The following is a 19,182-nucleotide window of genomic DNA, read 5'->3' on the forward strand; positions in this document are numbered from 1 at the left end:
AAAGGCCATATTTATTCGGCGCCGGCAGTAGCGTGTAGTGTCTCCAGGGATGCCGCAGTGGTAGCAAATAGGCCTGTTGTCTGAAGTGCGCCATGGAGATCGTGTCTGAAGCAAGGGGGGAGCGAAAGCTGTTGGTGCCGACCGCATGGGGGGCGAAGCATAGGCATATGCTGGCTCAGGAGGTGAACTTGAAGTGACTTCGGCATACGTGCGACGCAATACTTGAGGAGGAGCCGGCGCGAATGCTGGAGCGTAGCTCAGTGGCGCAACGCTGGACGATGACATTGTGGGCGTGGGGAACGGCATTGAGGGTGCGACCGGAGCTGATTGAGGGACAGGATTAGCGACGACTTCAGACACATGCTGCTGGATTGCACGGCGAAGCTCCGGAACAAGGCCAGTTGGTGTCGACTCCTTAATATATGGCTGCAGAGACAGTTGTCGCGCGACCTCCTGACGTACAAAAGCCTTGATGTCTTCAGAGAGGCTAGATGACTCCCTCTCCGCGGCAAGTTCAGCAAGTGATGCTTGAGACTGGCGAATCAAAACACGCTCCTTGCGGAGTTCGTCGTAGCTTTGACAGAGGTCGTATATTTCCTTGACCGTAGTGGGGCTTTTGGCGACGAGCATGTTGAAAGCGCCGTCATTAACTCCTGTGAGGACATGACGTATTTTAACGGCCTCGGCCATGGTCGGGTCAACGCGGAGACACAAATCAACAATGTCCTCAATGTAACTGGTGAACGATTCACCGGGCAGCTGTAGTCGCGATCGAAGACGCTGTTCCGCGCGGAGTTTTCGGACGGTGGGGCGGCCAAAGACATCAGAAAATGTGGTCTTGAAATGCGCCCAGGTGGTAAAGTCGGACTCGTGGTTTCGAAACCACAGATTAGCGACGTCGCTCAAGTAAAAAATGACATTATTAAGCTTAGGATTGTCGTCCCAGTTATTGTGGCGGCTGACCCGTTCGTAAGTGGACAGCCAATCGTCGACGTCGTCATCACTGCTTCCACTGAAGGTAGCGGGGTCCCGTTGGCGAAGGGAACCTGTGCAGGTGACTGGCGGATGTAGGTGCGATGAAGTAGGCTCCGTCATTGGGGTAGTCAACGTTCTGCTTCGAAGTTCCAGGGCGAGATGGGTACAGGGAACCTCAGCTTGACCTCCACCAAGTGAAATGTGGACTGATTAGATGGTTTGAACGTCTAGCGCTGGCAGTAATTCGGGCACAGAGGGATCGGAATACCAGCCGCAGGGAACAGCTTCAGCGCGAGAGAGATGGGCGCCGGAAACCAGCGATGGTGGTGATGGTGATGCCGCAGGGTTGTTTCTTCTTCGTCTTCTTTACAATATATATATATATATATATATATATATATATATATATATATATATATATACAAAGGAGGATACAAAGGTATGCATGTATGAGATAACATGGATGCACTCATTCAATGAGTAGTCGTTGAGAGAAAGCAAAGGTGCAGGAATGTAAATGTAAGTGCAAAAGGGCTATAAGCATGGTCGCGCCATACAGGGGGAGCATAAAGAAAGCGCAAATTGTCAGTGCCGAAATGTATTTGGCCAGAAAAGAAACACCCTCATGTTTACATTGCGTCGCTTGAGTGGAAGTCGACGAAACATGGCGTCGGTGCTAAGGCTACAATGTCGGCATCTCCTTTGCAACTGTCGTGGACGGGGATAGGTATGAGTGCTAGGTTCATTATAGTTACGTGAGAAGATATAGTGTAGGCTCTAGCCATAAATATGTAAAGATGTCTTCCTCGAATTATTTACCTCAGCATATCGTAAAACTAAAATACCGGAAAAGGTGCGCTAAAATGTCCATTGCTGAATATTAAAATCATCAACCAATATATCCTCTCACGGTTGCAACTCAAAAGCCGGAGTTTGACATTTATCGCTGTCGTGTAAAATGAAGCAGCTAGTTTTTCATGCCAGGGAGACGAGAGCGTTACACTCTCAACAAATGCAGCTCTCGTGCATGTAACATAACTGCAATGCTTAAACTTTGGGAACACCAGTCTCTTCTTGTTTAAAGCTGATTACACAACACCAAAGAAGTTGACTGCCTATGCGGATAAAAATTCATTTCATGTCAAACGAAGGCAGAACCCTCCCGATCCGCTAGACCCATTGTTACTGTGATTTCATTACGTCAGTAGAAAGTGTAGTTGTAAATAAGCGGCTGTGATATACTTACTATTACTCGGCGTTTTAGATAATGAGTGACATTGTGAAATCAAAATGATTTAGCAAAATTTTAAAGGTACTTTGTGGGGATTCGGTTGTAAAAGGCGGTGGACAACGAGAATTCTTGCAAGGCTGCAGCGCATCAGACAGCCGAGGACAGGGAAAGAAGTGGACGCGTAGAACACCTAGCGACGTGTGCCTATTCCCCAGTCTCCATTTTTGACACTCTGGTGCGCTATAGCCCAGCTAAGCATGAACCATGAAGCCCAACTTTTGAAGTCATTGAAATACATCTTTAGTTCAATGTGTTCTTTTTAATGAGCATAAATTCGGATTTATGGCTTCGTTGTTTTTTTTTTTTTTTTTTTTGAGAGCTAAGCCTTGTAAAATAGAAACCTAAAGGGCAGCAGCGATGTTTGGAAGCAGAAAAATAACCTCACTTTTCTTGCTAATGATGTCAATTTCTTAACTTTACTTTAATATTTACTGTTCGCTGCACAGTCGGATCAAGGAGCCTTAGCGATACGCATCATCTGATTTTAAAGCGAATTAACTTACAAGGCTTCATCCCATTTTTCAAAGTAGATTCTGCAGTTATTTTGCTTTTGGCCGCCATGAATTTGCATCACGCGCGTATAAAGGATGTTAATTTAGCACCACATAAGCTCAGCAAGGCCATGCCACATAGCTTATAGAGTGCCCTTGGCATGAGAGTGATGTAGTAGAGAGTGTTGTATCTCCCTACTTCATGCACAAATATTTACGCCTATAAATAGGCACCTCGCAGTTACCGTTGAATGTAAACTACGATATATAAAACAATCAGCGTACTGTAGACGGAATGGTGGCGGAAGCGCCTGCTAAAATGTTTTTTGGATAAATTCTAACCTCGATGTTCCCAGGGTCCCTGTACTACAGCCCTGCACACAACGAAATTCAGGCTTGACTACGTGCTGAAGCATATCGAGTGAAATTTCTTAGATAGATCAGAGATGTAGAAGTAAAAAATCAGATGTGAAACTAAGGTTGACCTATGGGTTTCCTTAAGGATAAAAAAATCTAAAATGGTCCAAAAGGAAGAAAGACAGACAAGGGAAGCAGCGCTCACTCTATAACCCTACCCGACGTTTAAATGTTACAGAAAAAGTATCATAGAAGACCGAGTTCTGAACTGAGGATTAAGTACCTGGCGCTAGTTCTGCGCAGTAACGTTTAATAGTATATTTATAGTCTTACATCAAATTATGCTGGACAAGGAATATACAATTTCCTGATGTTAGATGTTTGCACTGACCATATACTACCTCTGCACAGATTATCACTTAACTCAAGTTTGACATCAGTGCAGCTTCTGCTCGAGTTAGTTTATTGATAAGAGGATGCATCTTAGTGTTCTGCATAGGAACAACTTAATACAGAATATAAAAGGTGAGAAGACGAGCAACATGGTTCCTGCGCACTCCATAATTTTGCAGAACAAATCTATATTGTAATTTTGTTATGCTTTACCTGTCATTAAATTGTAAAATGTACATCATACTGATGATTTCTTTTTTCTTGCAGTCTTGCATTTCTACAATGGCTCCTTTTACAGTACCGGGGAGATAATGCGTCAACAATTTTATATACAAGGAAAGTATTATGAAAAAGAACTTGCTGTTTTCGAGGAAATCTTTGATAGTATTGGCAGAAAAGCAGCCTTTCGAGTCACCAAGAAAGGCGACGTGTTCACAGTTCTGCATGATATTCAGGCGCAGAAGAGGTATCTTCTTCGAACTGAAGGAGGTAACGTATGCTGCATGTGCGTTAAATATATATGTTTTGCAGTACGTATTCGTTACAAAATATCCTCAATAACCACTCTGTGGCTTGCAACTGTTCGTTACAATTTCTTTCCTGAGATGCAACAAAAATGGGTAGAATTGTTTCTAAGTTCTTTTTGAGATATTGCTCCTAACAGGATATCGGCATCGCAGAAACTGCTGCGGGTTCAAGCTGAGGCTAAAATTTTTTGGCCGTGACCGGACCTTATGTCAGCTGAATAGACAAATGCTATAAGCAAGATATCCAGTGTGCAGATGCGTACTGGCCTCTATATTTTTTTTTTCATATTGCACACATGATCAGATTTACATGTTTGTGAGCGATTGCATTGTAATCTTGTTTTCATGCCAGCAAAGCTATTTTCCTCCCTACTTCCATTCCCTCCTGACTGCTCTTCGGCACGCCTGACTTTCCCGCCGTCAGTAGTCAGAGTGCTGCGGTTTTGTGTGTGGCGATTTTTAAAACTTCGATTGCGGCAGCGGCTTGAGAATTGCTTGTGTGCTGGTGCGCGATAGAAAGTTTGTCTGACTTTCGTGTGAGTTTAGTTCGGCAACGCGCCGTGAATGCATGACTTCATTAAACATTTTTCGTTAACCTACATACGAAGCACTGAATTCATAAGACGTACAGAAAGTAGTACAAAATTACAGCCGATTTGCATAGTTAATTAAATGTGAAGTAGGTACGCAGAACTGGTTATCCCTACTATACTTTTGATGCATTTTACACGTCTTGCGCACTTTGGCTGCAGTATCAAAACCAATGCATTTATGCCCTTGCTGTCTTCGTAACCGTTGTACTTAGCACGTCGAATCTGCGCCGTAGTGCCAGACGATCGCTTCGTCCAATGCGACGCGAAGCATACGTGCGGCGCAGCAGCGTCCTCACATTTTCGTGCACAATCTTCAGTGGTTCTTACTACAAATGAACAAAAATAGGCACAATGTATTGCATCCCTTTTAGGAATGTACTGCTCTGGACCCGAAAGGTCTGGTGTGGAATCTTAGGGAGAGAGAAAGGGAGGTTTGAGGAGAATGCAGGGCATAAGCAAAACAGACGCTCCAAAGTTTCGGCATCAACACATTCCGAGCAGTGAAAGAAAGTCTTCAAGACAAAGAAAAGTAATCCAAGAGCAGGGAAATGCGCTTGAAGGCGAGCCTCAGTTAAGGCACGGAGGTAAGCACGAGCTGCTTAACGACGTGGTGAGCGGCTCGGAGCCGAGATCCAGGGATCATCGCGAATACACGTCTGCTGTCCGTGAAGGCTGAGGAGTGACATGCAAGGGGAGAGATGCCAACGTTGACAATGCGCGAGAGAGACACGAATGCTCAGTCCGGTGTAGCATACGTTTGCACAATGTTCCCGGTGACGGACGCGACGTCCGCAACTTTGACACGCCCCACTATCTTACTGAGTGCATCTATGCGGCCGCTCCACCATCTCATTGTTAAGTTGTTTGATGCGGGCGTCGCCACCTTCTCTTACTCCTGTTCAATTTCACGGAGAGAGAGAGAGAGAGAGAGAGAGAGAGAGAGAGAGAGAGCGGCTTCTGCTGCAGCTGTGCGGCCGCTCCGCATCCGCAATGCTGCGCAGTGAGACTCGCGCGTTGCCAACTTCTCTTTCTCTATCTCAAGTTCAAGAAGAGAAAGAGAGGGTGCGGCTTCGGACAGGCATCGGTTAAATCCGTGATTGGGAGTAGTAATGCTATGCGCTAAAGCATGTTACTGTTTTCACAAGCTACATTGAAGTGCTCGCTTGCATACCATGTTGCTCACCGGGCCTCAAATACCGCGGTTAGGTAAATAACCAGTCAATGCCTGCATGAAAAGCAATCAGGACGCAATAAAGGATAGCGGTGTTGCTTCTGCTCCAATGACTACTTTCCGTAATGTCACTGCGCTCGTTCGGCGGAGCTCTTCTGCTTCGATCGCTTCTAAGAGGGCGAGGCAGATGAAATAAGATTACATCTATGGAAGAGGCCCTAATGTGCTGGCTCCTATTTATGAAGGATATAAACATTACTGGGCGAATAAAGTGAATCCTTCAGCGACGCAATGATGTTGATATTAGGCTGTCCCAGCTGTTAGCTGACGCAAGCGGTTGAGGTCAAGCAAATTCCTTTGGCTTGGCGTTAGGATCAGCGACCTGTTCAACTTGCGCCTGCATTCCCCTCTCGACTCTCTGCACCATCTGAAAATGCCACACATTTTTTAGAGAAGAGGCAGCAACTCTATTTGAAGATCTGAAATACGACGACAGAGAAAAACCGACAGCCTCGTCACAGCTCCTCATCTGTGACACAAGGCATCGAGACCACGCCGTTTGCAGTAGGCATTACTAACAGTTCGCGAATTCGTAGAGGTGTGTTCTTACTGCTCTCGCGGCCTAAATATATCCGCTTGACCATGCGGACTCGCACCGTCCACGCCTACTCTTTCTTGGGCCAGAACTGCGCCTACTTCTCTTCGATGAATCATTCTCCTTTCTCAGCTAAACGCTCCTGAACTATTTGTTGATAGCAACTAAGGTTTTGCGCTTCTGTATTGTCATCTTCGTTGCCAGCAAAAACTGCCTTTGCGAGCTTAATGTCATCAAACCTCATTTTTACTATTTTCCATTGCGACAGTCCAGCCTGTTCACCCTCCTGATGCTTGCATAACGTAGGTCGTCATAAAAGACTTTACGGTAGTGTTATATTTATGTTCCTTCCTTCCTTTGCTACTTCTTTGTCATCCTCGAGTAGGATTTTCTATTTCGACACCGTGCTGTTGTGGACGGCACCTGTGCTGATCTCGCATTCTGTGTTGTAAAAATGTGAGTGACAGTTGAAATTTGCCACCAATCCTAATCCCTGCGATCAGAGTCAACTTAGTTCAGTTCAGTCGTTCAGTCGTGTCCGACTCTTCGTGACCCTATAGACCATATCACGCCACGCTTTCCGGTCTCTCACTATCTTCCTAACATCACATAACTTCATCTGCAGCGCCTCGAGGATGCCATCTAACCATCGCGTTCGCTGCCTACCCTTTCTCTGGTGACCCTCAACCTTTCCCAACATCAACTCCTTCTCCAGCGGCTCCTCTCTTCTCAACAGATGACCAAAGTAGCTGAGATTTAACTTTAGAGTTTGACCCTCCAATGAGTAGTCAGGGTTTATGGTCGACAATATCGACTAATTTGATCTTCTGGCAGTCCAAGAGTCAACTAGGCACCCTCTAACCAAAGCAATTATTTGGCCGCACTAGAGTAGCCCTAGGTTACCATCTTCAACATGAACGTGACCACAGATGACGGGGACGGTCAGAGCTGGACGCTGCAGAATCGGCTCAAAATCTATCAATATAGTTAACATTTACTCTTCTAATCGCAGCAAAAAGGGCTGTTTTGAAGAGACAGCATGAATTACATGAGATGTCATGTATTTTATTCAGGTAAGCATGTGCAATTATAAAGATGCGTGTAAGGCGTTAGATGGTACATATATAATAAATTATCCTAGTCTCCCACATCGTCACCCATCATGACATTCTTTCTTCTCTCCTTCTCCTTCCCCAGTGCAGAGTAGCAGGCCAGATTTGAATTATTCGGGCCAACCTCTCAGCCTTTTCCTATCAATAAATCCATCTATCTATCCTAGTCTGGCGGACTCCCGAGGGATAAGAGCAAGATTCATCATAAATACGGATGTAGCTTGCGACATATTTCCACGTAGTCGTGGCAATGTCGAAGGCAGCAAATAGACTGAAGTTGTAGTTAAATTTACTCTTTATTGGGCTAACATGCGCCAACGAAAGAACTAAGTAACTCGGCTGCGGCGATAACATCAACAGCGTTCTTTTCGGTCGTCGAAGTATGAATGCCCGTGGCATTCAGCAGGGCTCAATATAAAATCGGCGCAGGAACAGCTCGCAGCGTGCGTTGTGTTTTCTCTCGTTAACAAATGGTAATAGCAAATTCATATACTGGCGAAAAATTAAAATCCGTATACAAGTATGCAAAACGCTAGAAAATCTTGAGCCGATAAATAAATCTGTTTATTTCGTGAATAAATAAATATGTTTATTTCGTGAACTTGTTTTACCATACTACAGTATCCTACGTATTGCTTATAGGTAGGAGCACAAGTTGCGTAGAAACGTCGCTCCCAGCTGCTTGGAACCGGAACCTAACGTCGGACATTTTTCGTGGTCCTGATGAGAGGGACTACATACCTCTGCGTGACATTCTAGTCCTGAGGTCGAAGCTGACGATATTCACAAGAGATGAAGATATTGCCCGAGGAATATACACTAAAATATTTGGAGGCCGTTCCAATGACAGCGTTAGAGCAGTGCTCATGTGGACACGTGAGTACATTTACGGGCTCCTCTCTTGACTTCTGGTTGAGGCAAAGTGAATACACCCCGCATGTGTTCAAGGGAGGGAAATAGTACGGATTTCAAGTGTTGTAGATATTTTTCTGTTTTTGGAATGTTCAGAGTTTTTTTGAGGGGGAAGACCGGCAGAAAGCAAAAACAAATACATGATTCTGGGATGTTTGTTTTAATTGCAAGATAACTGTGGGGATATTATAGTATGTCGTTATGTACATGTTAATGGGAATGGTACAAGCCTCTGATCTGTTGCGAAAAATTTGGTATTTAATTTTCCTTGCACTTACAGCGAGTATATAAATCTAGTATAGAAGCTCGCCGGATGTCCGGCGTTTTCGAAAATGCACAGTAGGGAGGAACGTAGCAAGATAGTTTTTATGAGCAAATTGGTATAAATTCTCTAACGATCGGAAACGTCGCGGAATTTCGCTTCAAAAGTTTGTTCTGGGCTCGCCGTATGTAACGAGAAACTTTCGTAAAAATTAATAAAATGTATTGTTATATTAGTTGTGAGGCACCTGTATAAAATTGCAAGGTATTTTTATAACCACGTTGGTAGAAACCTTGTAAGCTTCCAATAGGTACCGAAATTTCTTTTCTGAAATTGCTCCTTTTTCTTTCTTTTTTTTTTTTGTACGCAAACTTGCCATAAAGCATATTATATGAACTCATGTAAATGGTTTTCCGTGAGGAACCGGAGCAGGCTCCCGCTCTTAGCGTTGTCGGTGAGCCATTTAGAAAAGTCATCTTCCCTTGTTGTGGTTAGACCCACTTCGTGCAGAATCTTTGTCCTTGATTCCCTTGTCCCTGCACAAGTCCATAGCAGGTGGCGAATTGCTCCTGCACTGACCAAAAATGAGCTGACTGCCACAGAGAGCCAGTGAGGCGCATTTGTGAAGCTGAATAGCACGAAAGGTAGCTAGAAGACTGTCGAGCAAAAATCTGCAGATATTGTAAGGTAAAGCGAAGGTCGGACTTGGGGGATCAGGTTTTATTGGAGACCTGAAGCCTTGCTTCGCACACTGCAGCCAATCACACATCGCGATGACGATGGGTATCTGCAAAAGGGAGCGGGATGAAGATGAAGCAGCACTTTCAGCCGTGTGGAAGAAGAAGCGCCACACAGTGCTCACAATATGTTTATCTTTAGTGTTATGGTAAAAAAAAAAACATAAAAAATATTACGTTGAAGGGGTGTTTCCCCACAAATGCCCAACATTTCTCGGTATGAATATATAAGGATTGATATTCCACGAAATAGAATTATGAAAACTTGCATGCATAGACAACTTGCTACTGCAATATCTTTTAATAAGTTATTACGTAAGTAAAAAAAAAAAGGAAGAAGGACACAGCTGTATAATGTTTAATTTGGCAACAGAGACTTTCGGTAGCATATTTTTGCTAGTATAACAATAGATGACCCCATTAGCATTGGTGCTTTCAACCCAGTATGAACAGCAATAGGACAGAAACTAGAGAAGTCTTCTGCAGCGGCGACTTACGGAGAGTTCATTTTTCATTACATGTAAGGATTTTCTTCTTTTGTCTAAGAATAACACTGAAGGACATCTGTTTTTTTCTAGGCATGTAATTTGTCAAGGGGCATAAGTTTATTGCGGCGACAAGCTGCAAGTATGATTCCTAATTCGGGACTGACCTTGTAGCGTTTTGCGAATTCCTGTCGTTTCTAGCTATTCTCGTTCATCTAAATAATCGTCAACCGTTAATTTTTCAATATGAAAAACAGCTTGAGGCGAACCGGCCGAAACATCTTTACTAGCTGGATAACTCCAGAACCATGTTACATATAATGTACTCCCCCCCCCCCCCCCCCCCCCCCACCATGAAATAATAACACTGCCACAGCTGTCGGAATGCCGCATTATATAGCGAACACTGTCACACTAGTTTTGTTCCATGCGATGTCATACAGCTCACGATGGGCCCGAATATGTCCAGCCTCCTTTGATATTGGGACCTGAAATTCTTCGAAGGACCCCTTGCAGCAGTGACAGTTAGACTGCACGTATGTTTAAACCAAGACCGACTGAAATACAGACCTGCACAGATAGCACTGCTCCAGCGTGCACCTTATAGTTCATAACCTTCGCCGCTAGGAAACAACACTACGGGTAGCCTAGCGTTACTGTACACCTGTTAATAAGAAGGGTCTATATAGTTCTGTAATTTTTCTTCGTCGTTATATTTTAATTATCTGTCCACGCTGTAATGCACAAACACCTGTTCTGCGCATGTGCAGCGAGTAACTGCAGTGCCGTCACACAAAGCGGAATCGCGGTATGTCTTCTGGCGAGAGAAAAACGTTGTAAAAATAAACACTCTCCGCTAAAATACAAAAATGCAAAATTTGCGAAGTATAACTCGGGCAAAGATCTTTTTTTTTCCCCTTTGGATACAGTTTGTTTATATTAATTTGTGATTTGATGATGATGAAAATGACAGACGAACAGGTCAACCGAGCGCCCTCAACGGCGAGAAAGGTAACGAAAGTTAGCGCACGAGGTCCCGTAGGACCCCGTTTTCTGTGCAGGTCTGTATTTCAGTCGGTCTTGGTTTAAACATGCCAGTTACAGCGTACGGATTTGAACTCCACGTGTAAACAAAGAAACACGAAACACTTGTGCGGGCTGAGTAGTTAGAAACTCGGTTTTGAACAAGATCGGGGCGGGCTAACGCAGCGTCCCTGGAGCACACACCTCTTAGAAATCCGAGCAGTGGGCGCATAGGCAGGGGGCGGCTTGTTGCCATCCTCGTCCTGCGGCGAGTCTAGGACTAACCCCCTAACGCAGCCGTAGTGAAAGCGCAAGCCTGTATGCCTACTCTCCCTTGTAATCCTTAGGCCTTCTCCCACCTTCCTCTCCTTTGTATTAAAAGTCGAGAAGAGGATTTCTTTCCGTGAGTGGTAAGGGGTAAGGGGCTGGCATTAACAGGAGTCTGCACCTTAGCCACCGGCTAATCGAGCAAAGTTCACACATTGCCCTGACAACGTCTATTTAGTAAGAAAGGGAGCAACTAGCTAGTTACTAAATTACCGCTTCGAAAGTGTAGAAGGTGTGGCTGTAAACGTTAGGAAATGTTTTTAGTTTGCCCCAGCAGTTAGACATCACTACATATAAAAAACATCTGGTCCGCGTTATTCGCACGCCATTGAATATTAAGCCAACAAATGGTACTACTTCATAAATGCTCACAAAACCATGACTGAACTTCCAATAAACTCCACACAATTCCACTGCCGTACAAAGAAACAGTTCAGAGACAGTGTTCTTTCGCACTGTCATAGTGATTTTTTTCCTTTTTTTGTTGCAGATTCTGGGCAAAGCATATTTAAAATATAGGCGGCCGAAAGCCTCATAGCGTTTTTTGTTGAAAGGACACTATTTGCTACATAATAACGGTTTAATCCGGGTCGCCTTGTGCTGTGAATTGGTCCGTAGATGTGATGCGAGTACTGCTTATTTGGTACTTGATTTTCATTAGCGAAATGTTTTTTGACGAGAAGCAAAGTCATGATATTTTTACACAAGGTTACCCAACGACGACGGAAGTGAAACATCATGAGCGTGCTTCTGGCAGGTTGTAGTTGGCAGGCCCCGTGTTCGAGCACTGGTTGCTCGACATATTATGGCATATCATAAGACTACATCTCATTAAGTTGGAAGAAAGTGCAAACTCGAACATCTTTCTTCAGAGGAGAGGTTGAGTGAAATCAATACCTGTTACTTCGTGATTCCCAGTGAGAAAGGCTATCCTGAGAAAACATAGGCTCTTCCAAGTGGCTTTTTTTAAAGCGAAGCTTTCTAGCATATATGAATTTTTTAAAGAATGTAACCGTTTACTGCCATTTTATTTGAGACTTGAAATCGTTCTAGTATTTCCTGCTTTTTCCAATCTTCTGTTATAGTTCAGCTCAATGTGCTGACGGAGGGAAGGAAAATTTACAGACACGGCAAGGCAAAGATTATAAATCCTGTTGTTTAACACCGCAATGTAACGCACATGCGTCAACTAACGCCGAAATACAGGCCTCCGATTATTGAAACTAGATGAATGTGCTTAGCTCTTTCTTAAATAACACAGCTAATATATGGTCTTGTACTATACCCTTATTGAAATAGAGGCAGCTAAGATCAAATCGACGATATTGGGATCAGTTAGCAAGCACCAAAGCGATTGAGCTAATTCCGCGAGCAACAAAAATGCAGATATGAAATGGGTTCTAGCATTGCATAACGCTAGCCATCCATAGTTTCCCTGTAATATATGCTAGTTTATAAGCTTCAATGTGTGCTTATGCTGCTTTGCCTACTAGCAGTAATTTCAATACATTGAAATGAACTGCACCTTTGCATCTCGGTAATGAGCAACTCATGCCGGAATTAAACCGATACGCCTGCAGGCAGTATATGAGGCTGAGTTGTTGTTTCTTCAGGGCTAGTAAAGGTACCACAAAATCACCAGCGTCATCCAGCAACGTTAGCGGGAGCGCAAGCATGTATAATTTGTTTCATTACAGTGAACCAGGAATATGTGCCGAAATATTCTCACGATTACCACAGCGAAAAGCCAAAAACCACTACAAAGAAGCCGAATCCCGTACCGGACCCACCAATATCGTCATATTCATGGCCACCAAAGCGATTTACTGGTAAGCGTACAACATTAAAGACATGAAAAGTGTAAGTTCACAAAGTATCTCCATTTCTTGCAGATGGAGACACACATCGTTAATATTTTAACGTTCTTCTTATCCGTATGCTTCGTAAATACCCAGCATTTAGCGCCTCGCCTGCCCCTACAGAGCAGATGGCACCGCTTTGCTAATCACAAAAACTTGTAACATTCGGCATTTTTTTTGTTGTGATTGGTCGTGTAGAAGCTACTCAGGCTCTTACGTTACGGACGCTGCAATGAAAGGCTCCAGAAATATCGACGGCCCAAGTTTTTTTACCGTTAACTGACAACCAACCGTAAACGTGAGTCTAGCGTGCGCAGTCTTAAACGATTTGCACTAAACTGATTCCAATGGCCGCATACGCCAATATTTCTTTATCTCGGCGATTTTTCATTCGTCTCTTACTGGCATCCTGTCTCAGAACCAACAAAAGAATTAAGTGGTTTTCCCCCGCTGATCCGCTGGCTAAAATCTCTGTTGCGAGGTACCTTTGTCTCTGTGTATATATATATATATACAGACAGGCGTTCATATTGTTACAGGCTGGATGGATGAAGATGATAACGAACTTAAGGTGCGACGACACAGAAGTGCGTAGGAGCTGAGGTGCTATCTGGCTCGAGTGAACAATTCTTTTGGTCTCAGTAACGTTGCTTTACCTGGAGGCAGCAAGTGCTACAACGTACATATATATATATATATATATATATATATATATATATATATATATATATATATATATATATATATATATATATATATATATATATATATATATATATATATATATATATATATATATATATCCCAGTCGGAAAAAACTACAGAACTGTGTAAAAAATACGACAAAATATCCTGTAGTTCTGTCGTAACCATCAGATTTTTCTGTAGTTCTGTAATACTTTTCTGTAGTTTTGTAGTTTTTCTGCAGTATATTTCTGTTGTCTGTAGTTCTGTAGCACATTTCTGCTGAAACTACAGATATTTCTGATGTTACTACAGAATGTTCTGTTGTCACAGCAGTTTTCCCGTCAAAAACCGCACAGAGATTCTGTCGTAACATCAGAAAATTTTCTGTAGTTTTTTCCGACAAGTGAAAAATTGCTTCATACTGTTTCCAAGTTTATTTGTAGTCGACGTTTCGGCAGGAGCCCCGCCTTTCTCAAGAGTGAAAAATTGCTTCATACTGTTTCCAAGTTTATTTATAGTCTACGTTTCGGAAGGAGCCCTGCCTTTCTCAAGACGTCTTGAGAAAGGCAGGGCTCCTGCCGAAATGTAGACTACAAATAAACTTGGAAACAGTATGAAGCAATTTTTCACTTGTATGTAACCTCTAGCAACCAAGTACGTCTATTTACTTATGCTATATATATATATATATATATATATATATATATATATATATATATATATATATATATATATATATATATATATATATATATATATATATATATATATATATATATATATATATATATATATATATATATAAATTTTTCTTTTGAGTGGACGTTTCGACTGGAGGACCGATGTTTTAATTAGCTGATTGTTGAAAAAGATCAGTTCTCCAGTTTCAGCATTGAGTAAAAAATTATGTTTCCTTTAGTGAAGCAGAAACGTAGTTTTACACTCTCTGATTATTTGATTTCCTCTTCAAATCAATAATAATAGTTGCTTTGCAAAATTTTACTTAAACATTCTTGTGATCTTTGCGCTCTATAACGTACATAATGTTCACTTTGACATAGAATCCATATGAAGTGACAACACAGGCGCGTCTTTCATAGCTTTTAAAAGCAAAATGTGTGCTGCATAATTCGAAAGGCCTTGATAAATGGTCCGGACTCCACTTGGGAGGACGCGTCGTTATCAGCACTGTGGGTTGCCGTGTTGGTACACGTATCGTAGTACATTTCTGTGAAGGTACGCGAGTCCCAAAACAATGCATTTTATTTTTATTTAGTCTGGTGTAGGACTTCGTGTCAGAAAGGCGGCAAGTTAACTTCTTTTTCTATGCAGCACTGCGTCGACAGTCTTTGAATACCTTAGGCGTCTTCCTGAAATACTTGCTCATATATGTGCAACCCTATGGCGGCAATAATTACATAAGCTACTGCCACTTCAGTAGTTGTCATGCAGCGCTTTTAGGCGCGCTGCGCAAATGCAAGCATGAGACACAGCATGTCATAATATCGGCGGCAAATCTTTCGCTTTATTTGCAGATTTCCATGAAGCAATGTTGGCGCCCTTGAACTCAACTCCTCCAATAATTTGGGAAGCAAGGTTCAGTATGCAACAGTCCGGCAGTTACTTGGATCCTACAATAACCAGCCGAGTCTACAACTTCGACTATATCAAGCACCCCATTCAACACGACCTCCTCCAAGTATTATTTGATCATTATTTCTATTTAATCATGCCTGAAACCAACAAATATCGGAGTTATCACAATAATAATCTATAGCTCATTGAGGCGCAGGGTTTAAGAGTTTAGTAACCTTCCACCGCAATGTAGAGACCTGCTTGCTCGTAAGAGGTCTCATTAGTAGAGGCGCTGGTTAGGCTCGAGCTGGAGAAATACGCATCTGGCTAAGTTCTTGCTAAGAAATGCATATTTCGCCTTTGTTTTTCATCTAGATTGGGGCCACTGCATACCCCGTATTCGTTGCTAATGTTTGCTCGCGGAGACAATTGGTGGAGCTGAGAAATCTATCTTCCAACGGTTGCTGACGAACTAGCACTTGGGCGTGGCGTATGTTTTTTTCTTGCATGTACAATTCTCTGTGACGCCAGCTTATAAAATGTAAGCTAAGGTCAGTATCGTGGTTTGCTGATCAATAAGGAGCTGGCGACAGCTGGCCTAATGAGATTTTTCGTGAGACCTTTTATGAGTGTTGAAAGCAGGTACGGCTATCCTGTGGAATATGGATCTGACATGCCAATCACGAACATTAAGTTGGCCGCATAGCATTAGAAAGGCGTCATAATCACAAGATAAGAAAATTTGCAAGCACCCTTTCTCACAACTCTTTTTTCAGATTCCGGATGGCGTACGTTGCGAAGGCTATAAAAATCGAGATCTAAAAAAACCCATGTATACTTCAATGCGTGTGTTCAGTTTCTCTGTGATTGCTTGGACAAATAGGAATAAACATCACAAACGTGTTTCGGTTGGTATTCTCAGTTTTCATTAAGCCAGTAGTTACAATTGAGTGCAATTGAGGTAAATTTGGTTGCCATGTTTTTTTTTTTGTTATTAATTTGAAGCTATGATACCGTCATTATGGTGTGTAATACAGGGAGTGCGTTTGTACTTAACAAGTTTCAGTCATATTGGGGGTCCGTTTCTTTCGTTGCTTCCGGGCATGCCGTACACCTGTATGCTCTCAGCGAATGTAACTCTGTGCCCTTAACAGTTTTTTTTAACAGTTATTACGCTGCCACAGAGATACCGCACTGCACATAACTCGCTCGAACGAGATGTCGAGCAGGTGATCAATTAGGCGAGGATAGGTGCGTATTCATATATACTACACGCGTGACTCACTTCAGCAGCTTTTCACATCGTAAACATGTATTCTCATAGGCACAGGCCGGGAACTTACACTACGCTCAAGTGAACTACACCCATAGCAGTCAAGCAGGCTCACAAGTCTTCAAGCGAAGAAGGCTTAGAGCCCCCCCCCGATCTTTTCTACAGAGTTCCTTATACCCAAACGATTCATTGTAAGAAGATTGCCGATTCAGGCTTAAACATATCAAATATTAAAGCATCACTCGTGGCAAATGAACCATACGGCTTGTCCTTTAAAAAATAATAGGGCTGTTCAATTGTGGATAGAAGAGCGCTAAAGCAGACGGAAGGCGTAATTCAAAAGTAACCAAGACGAGCGCTCACGTCTTTCATTTTCGTCAACTAACGGAAATATCTTTTCCCCTAAATGAATAAAACAACAAGGGAACTGGTAGATGCTATTTTATCTAAGTATAATGATCACATTGTGCAAGCCAGGCTCACAGTTTGCTGTATGATTAAAGAGGTCTAGTTTCTTGACAATCCACAATCTTAACTCCATATAAGAAGAGAGCCCAGCCGCGGTGTTCCAGTGGCTAAAGGGCCAGACTGCTGTTACCAAATATCGGGGCCGCGGTGGCCGCTTTTCGGTGGAGACGAAAAGCAAGGCGCCCGTATGCTGTGTGATGTCAGTACACTTTAGAGAACCCCAGGTGGTCGAACTTTCTTGAGTCCTCCCCAACGGCGTCTCCCATAGCGTGAGTAGATTTGGGACGTTAAATCCCATAAAACTGTACCAATGCTTACAGAGGGAGAAGGAGAAATTTCGTACTGGCAGGTGTTCATAAGAGTGTGCAACTTAAGTGCGGGTTTTTAGTTACTACTGCCCTTGCTAATGCATTTGCAAGTGCTTTGGGCTCGCAAAGCTTGACGAAGCTGTAAAAAAATGTTTTTATTAATAAGCTTTTTACGAGTCAGCGATGAACTGCGTTGTCTTCTTTCGTTGGTCAAATTTATATATATATATATATATATATATATATATATATACATATTTATTTTTTTTCTTCTTATTCTTTCTTTGAGGTTCATCTCTCGTCGCGAGTTGCTCGAACTTTACTCGCCGCTGTCAGGTCTTCTAGCCAGCAATGTCCACCTGGTTCTTTCATCACGCTGGGCGCTCCCATCTTTTAGTGAGAACAAGAAGAATAATTTTCTCACCACCTGCAGCAAACATGTCCCCCCCCCCCCCCTGTTTTCTTCTTCTTCTGCTTTTTTTTTCCTCTCCCCCCCCCCCCCCCCCCCGCTTCCCCCCCTTTTTTTTTTCCCGCTTCTTTGATACCCTCCACATCCCACTTCTTGTAAAAACCTCCTTCATGCTTGGCGCTCACATCATTAATCGAAAACCTCAAAGTATTTCACCATTCTACTGTCCCACATGTTCTTTTTTTTTTCTTATTCTTTCTTTGAGGTTCATCTCTCGTCGCGAGTTGCTTGAACTTTACTCGCCGCTGTCAGGTTCTTCTAACCAGCAATGTCCACCTGGTTCTTTCATCACACCGGGCGCTCCCATCTTTTAGTGAGAACAAGAAAAATAATTTTCTCACCATCTGCAGCAACCACCATCCCCACCTGTTTTCTTCTTCTTCTCCTTTTTTTTTTCTTTTTTTTTCAAGGTTGTTCCGCGGTTGCCTGTATTGTGTGTTGTATACAAATGACTCCCGGCGGCCGGTGCCTTGGGTTGATGACCCTTTGGGCCTAGCCTGCTCTCCGCACCTGTGTGTGTATGTGTGTGTTGTGCGTGTCCAGCTGATTCACCTGTATGTGCCCATATTCTGTTTGTATCACCTCTTGCCAACCCTATAAGAAGACGAACAAGAATCATGTACCCTCAGTCTTGAGAAAGGCAGGGCTCCTGCCGAAACGTCGACTACAAATAAACTTGGAAACAGTATGAAGCAATTTTTCATTTGTATATGTATATATATATATATATATATATATATATATATATATATATATATATATATATATATATATATATATATATATATATATATATATATATATATATATATGAAGGAAAGAAGCCAACAGTCGGCGAGGCCAAGGAAAGCGTTGGGGATGGTACTTTATGTCTTTTTTTTAATGTTTACTTGGATAATCACAGAAATTAGTAATGTAATCTGTTAAGGGGAAAGATAATTAGACACAAAGTAGAAGAAAAGACAACGTGCCGATGGTGGGATCCGAACCCAAGACATCCGAATAATGCGTCCGGTGCTCTTCCAACTGAGCTACATCGGCCGCTGTCCCCCCTGCTACTTTCTTGGGTATTTATGTTGTCTGTATACGAACCTTGAGAGTGTTCACCAGCTGTTAGAACTGATGCTTGGGCGAGCAACTGCTCGTGTCTGTTTCTGAATCGTTGCTTGCGTGTTTAGGCAAAACCAAAAAGAAGGAAACGGCCGAATCCGCCAAAGAAAAACAAAAGACGACAGTCGTTCCTTACATCCACAAATTTTCCCACAGGCTAAAGAAGATAGGCCACCGAGCTA

The 19,182-nt window shown here is 42.8% G+C and overlaps 3 protein-coding genes across 3 annotated transcripts in view; 2 read left to right on the forward strand and 1 right to left on the reverse strand.

Moving 5' to 3' along the window:
* LOC146197024 (uncharacterized) overlaps window positions 1–19,182 on the forward strand; it is a 157,467-nt gene that overhangs the window by 81,637 nt on the left and 56,648 nt on the right. The gene's annotated exons all lie outside the window — the stretch shown is intronic.
* Window positions 1–19,182, reverse strand: part of LOC146197026 (uncharacterized) — a 113,963-nt gene that overhangs the window by 6,121 nt on the left and 88,660 nt on the right. The window lies entirely within an intron of this gene.
* Window positions 1–19,182, forward strand: part of LOC146197027 (uncharacterized) — a 52,949-nt gene that overhangs the window by 5,779 nt on the left and 27,988 nt on the right. Inside the window, exons 2-6 of the mRNA XM_084598738.1 lie at window positions 3,775–3,996; window positions 8,148–8,381; window positions 12,949–13,080; window positions 15,333–15,496; window positions 16,149–16,280. Of these exons, the coding sequence (XP_084454864.1) occupies window positions 3,775–3,996; window positions 8,148–8,381; window positions 12,949–13,080; window positions 15,333–15,496; window positions 16,149–16,280 (884 nt within the window). The remainder of the gene's footprint in view (window positions 1–3,774; window positions 3,997–8,147; window positions 8,382–12,948; window positions 13,081–15,332; window positions 15,497–16,148; window positions 16,281–19,182) is intronic.

Source organism: Amblyomma maculatum, chromosome 3 (genome assembly GCF_055883805.1).
Source record: "Amblyomma maculatum isolate TAMU_Amacu chromosome 3, ASM5588380v1, whole genome shotgun sequence".
Taxonomy (NCBI): Eukaryota; Metazoa; Arthropoda; class Arachnida; order Ixodida; family Ixodidae; genus Amblyomma; species Amblyomma maculatum.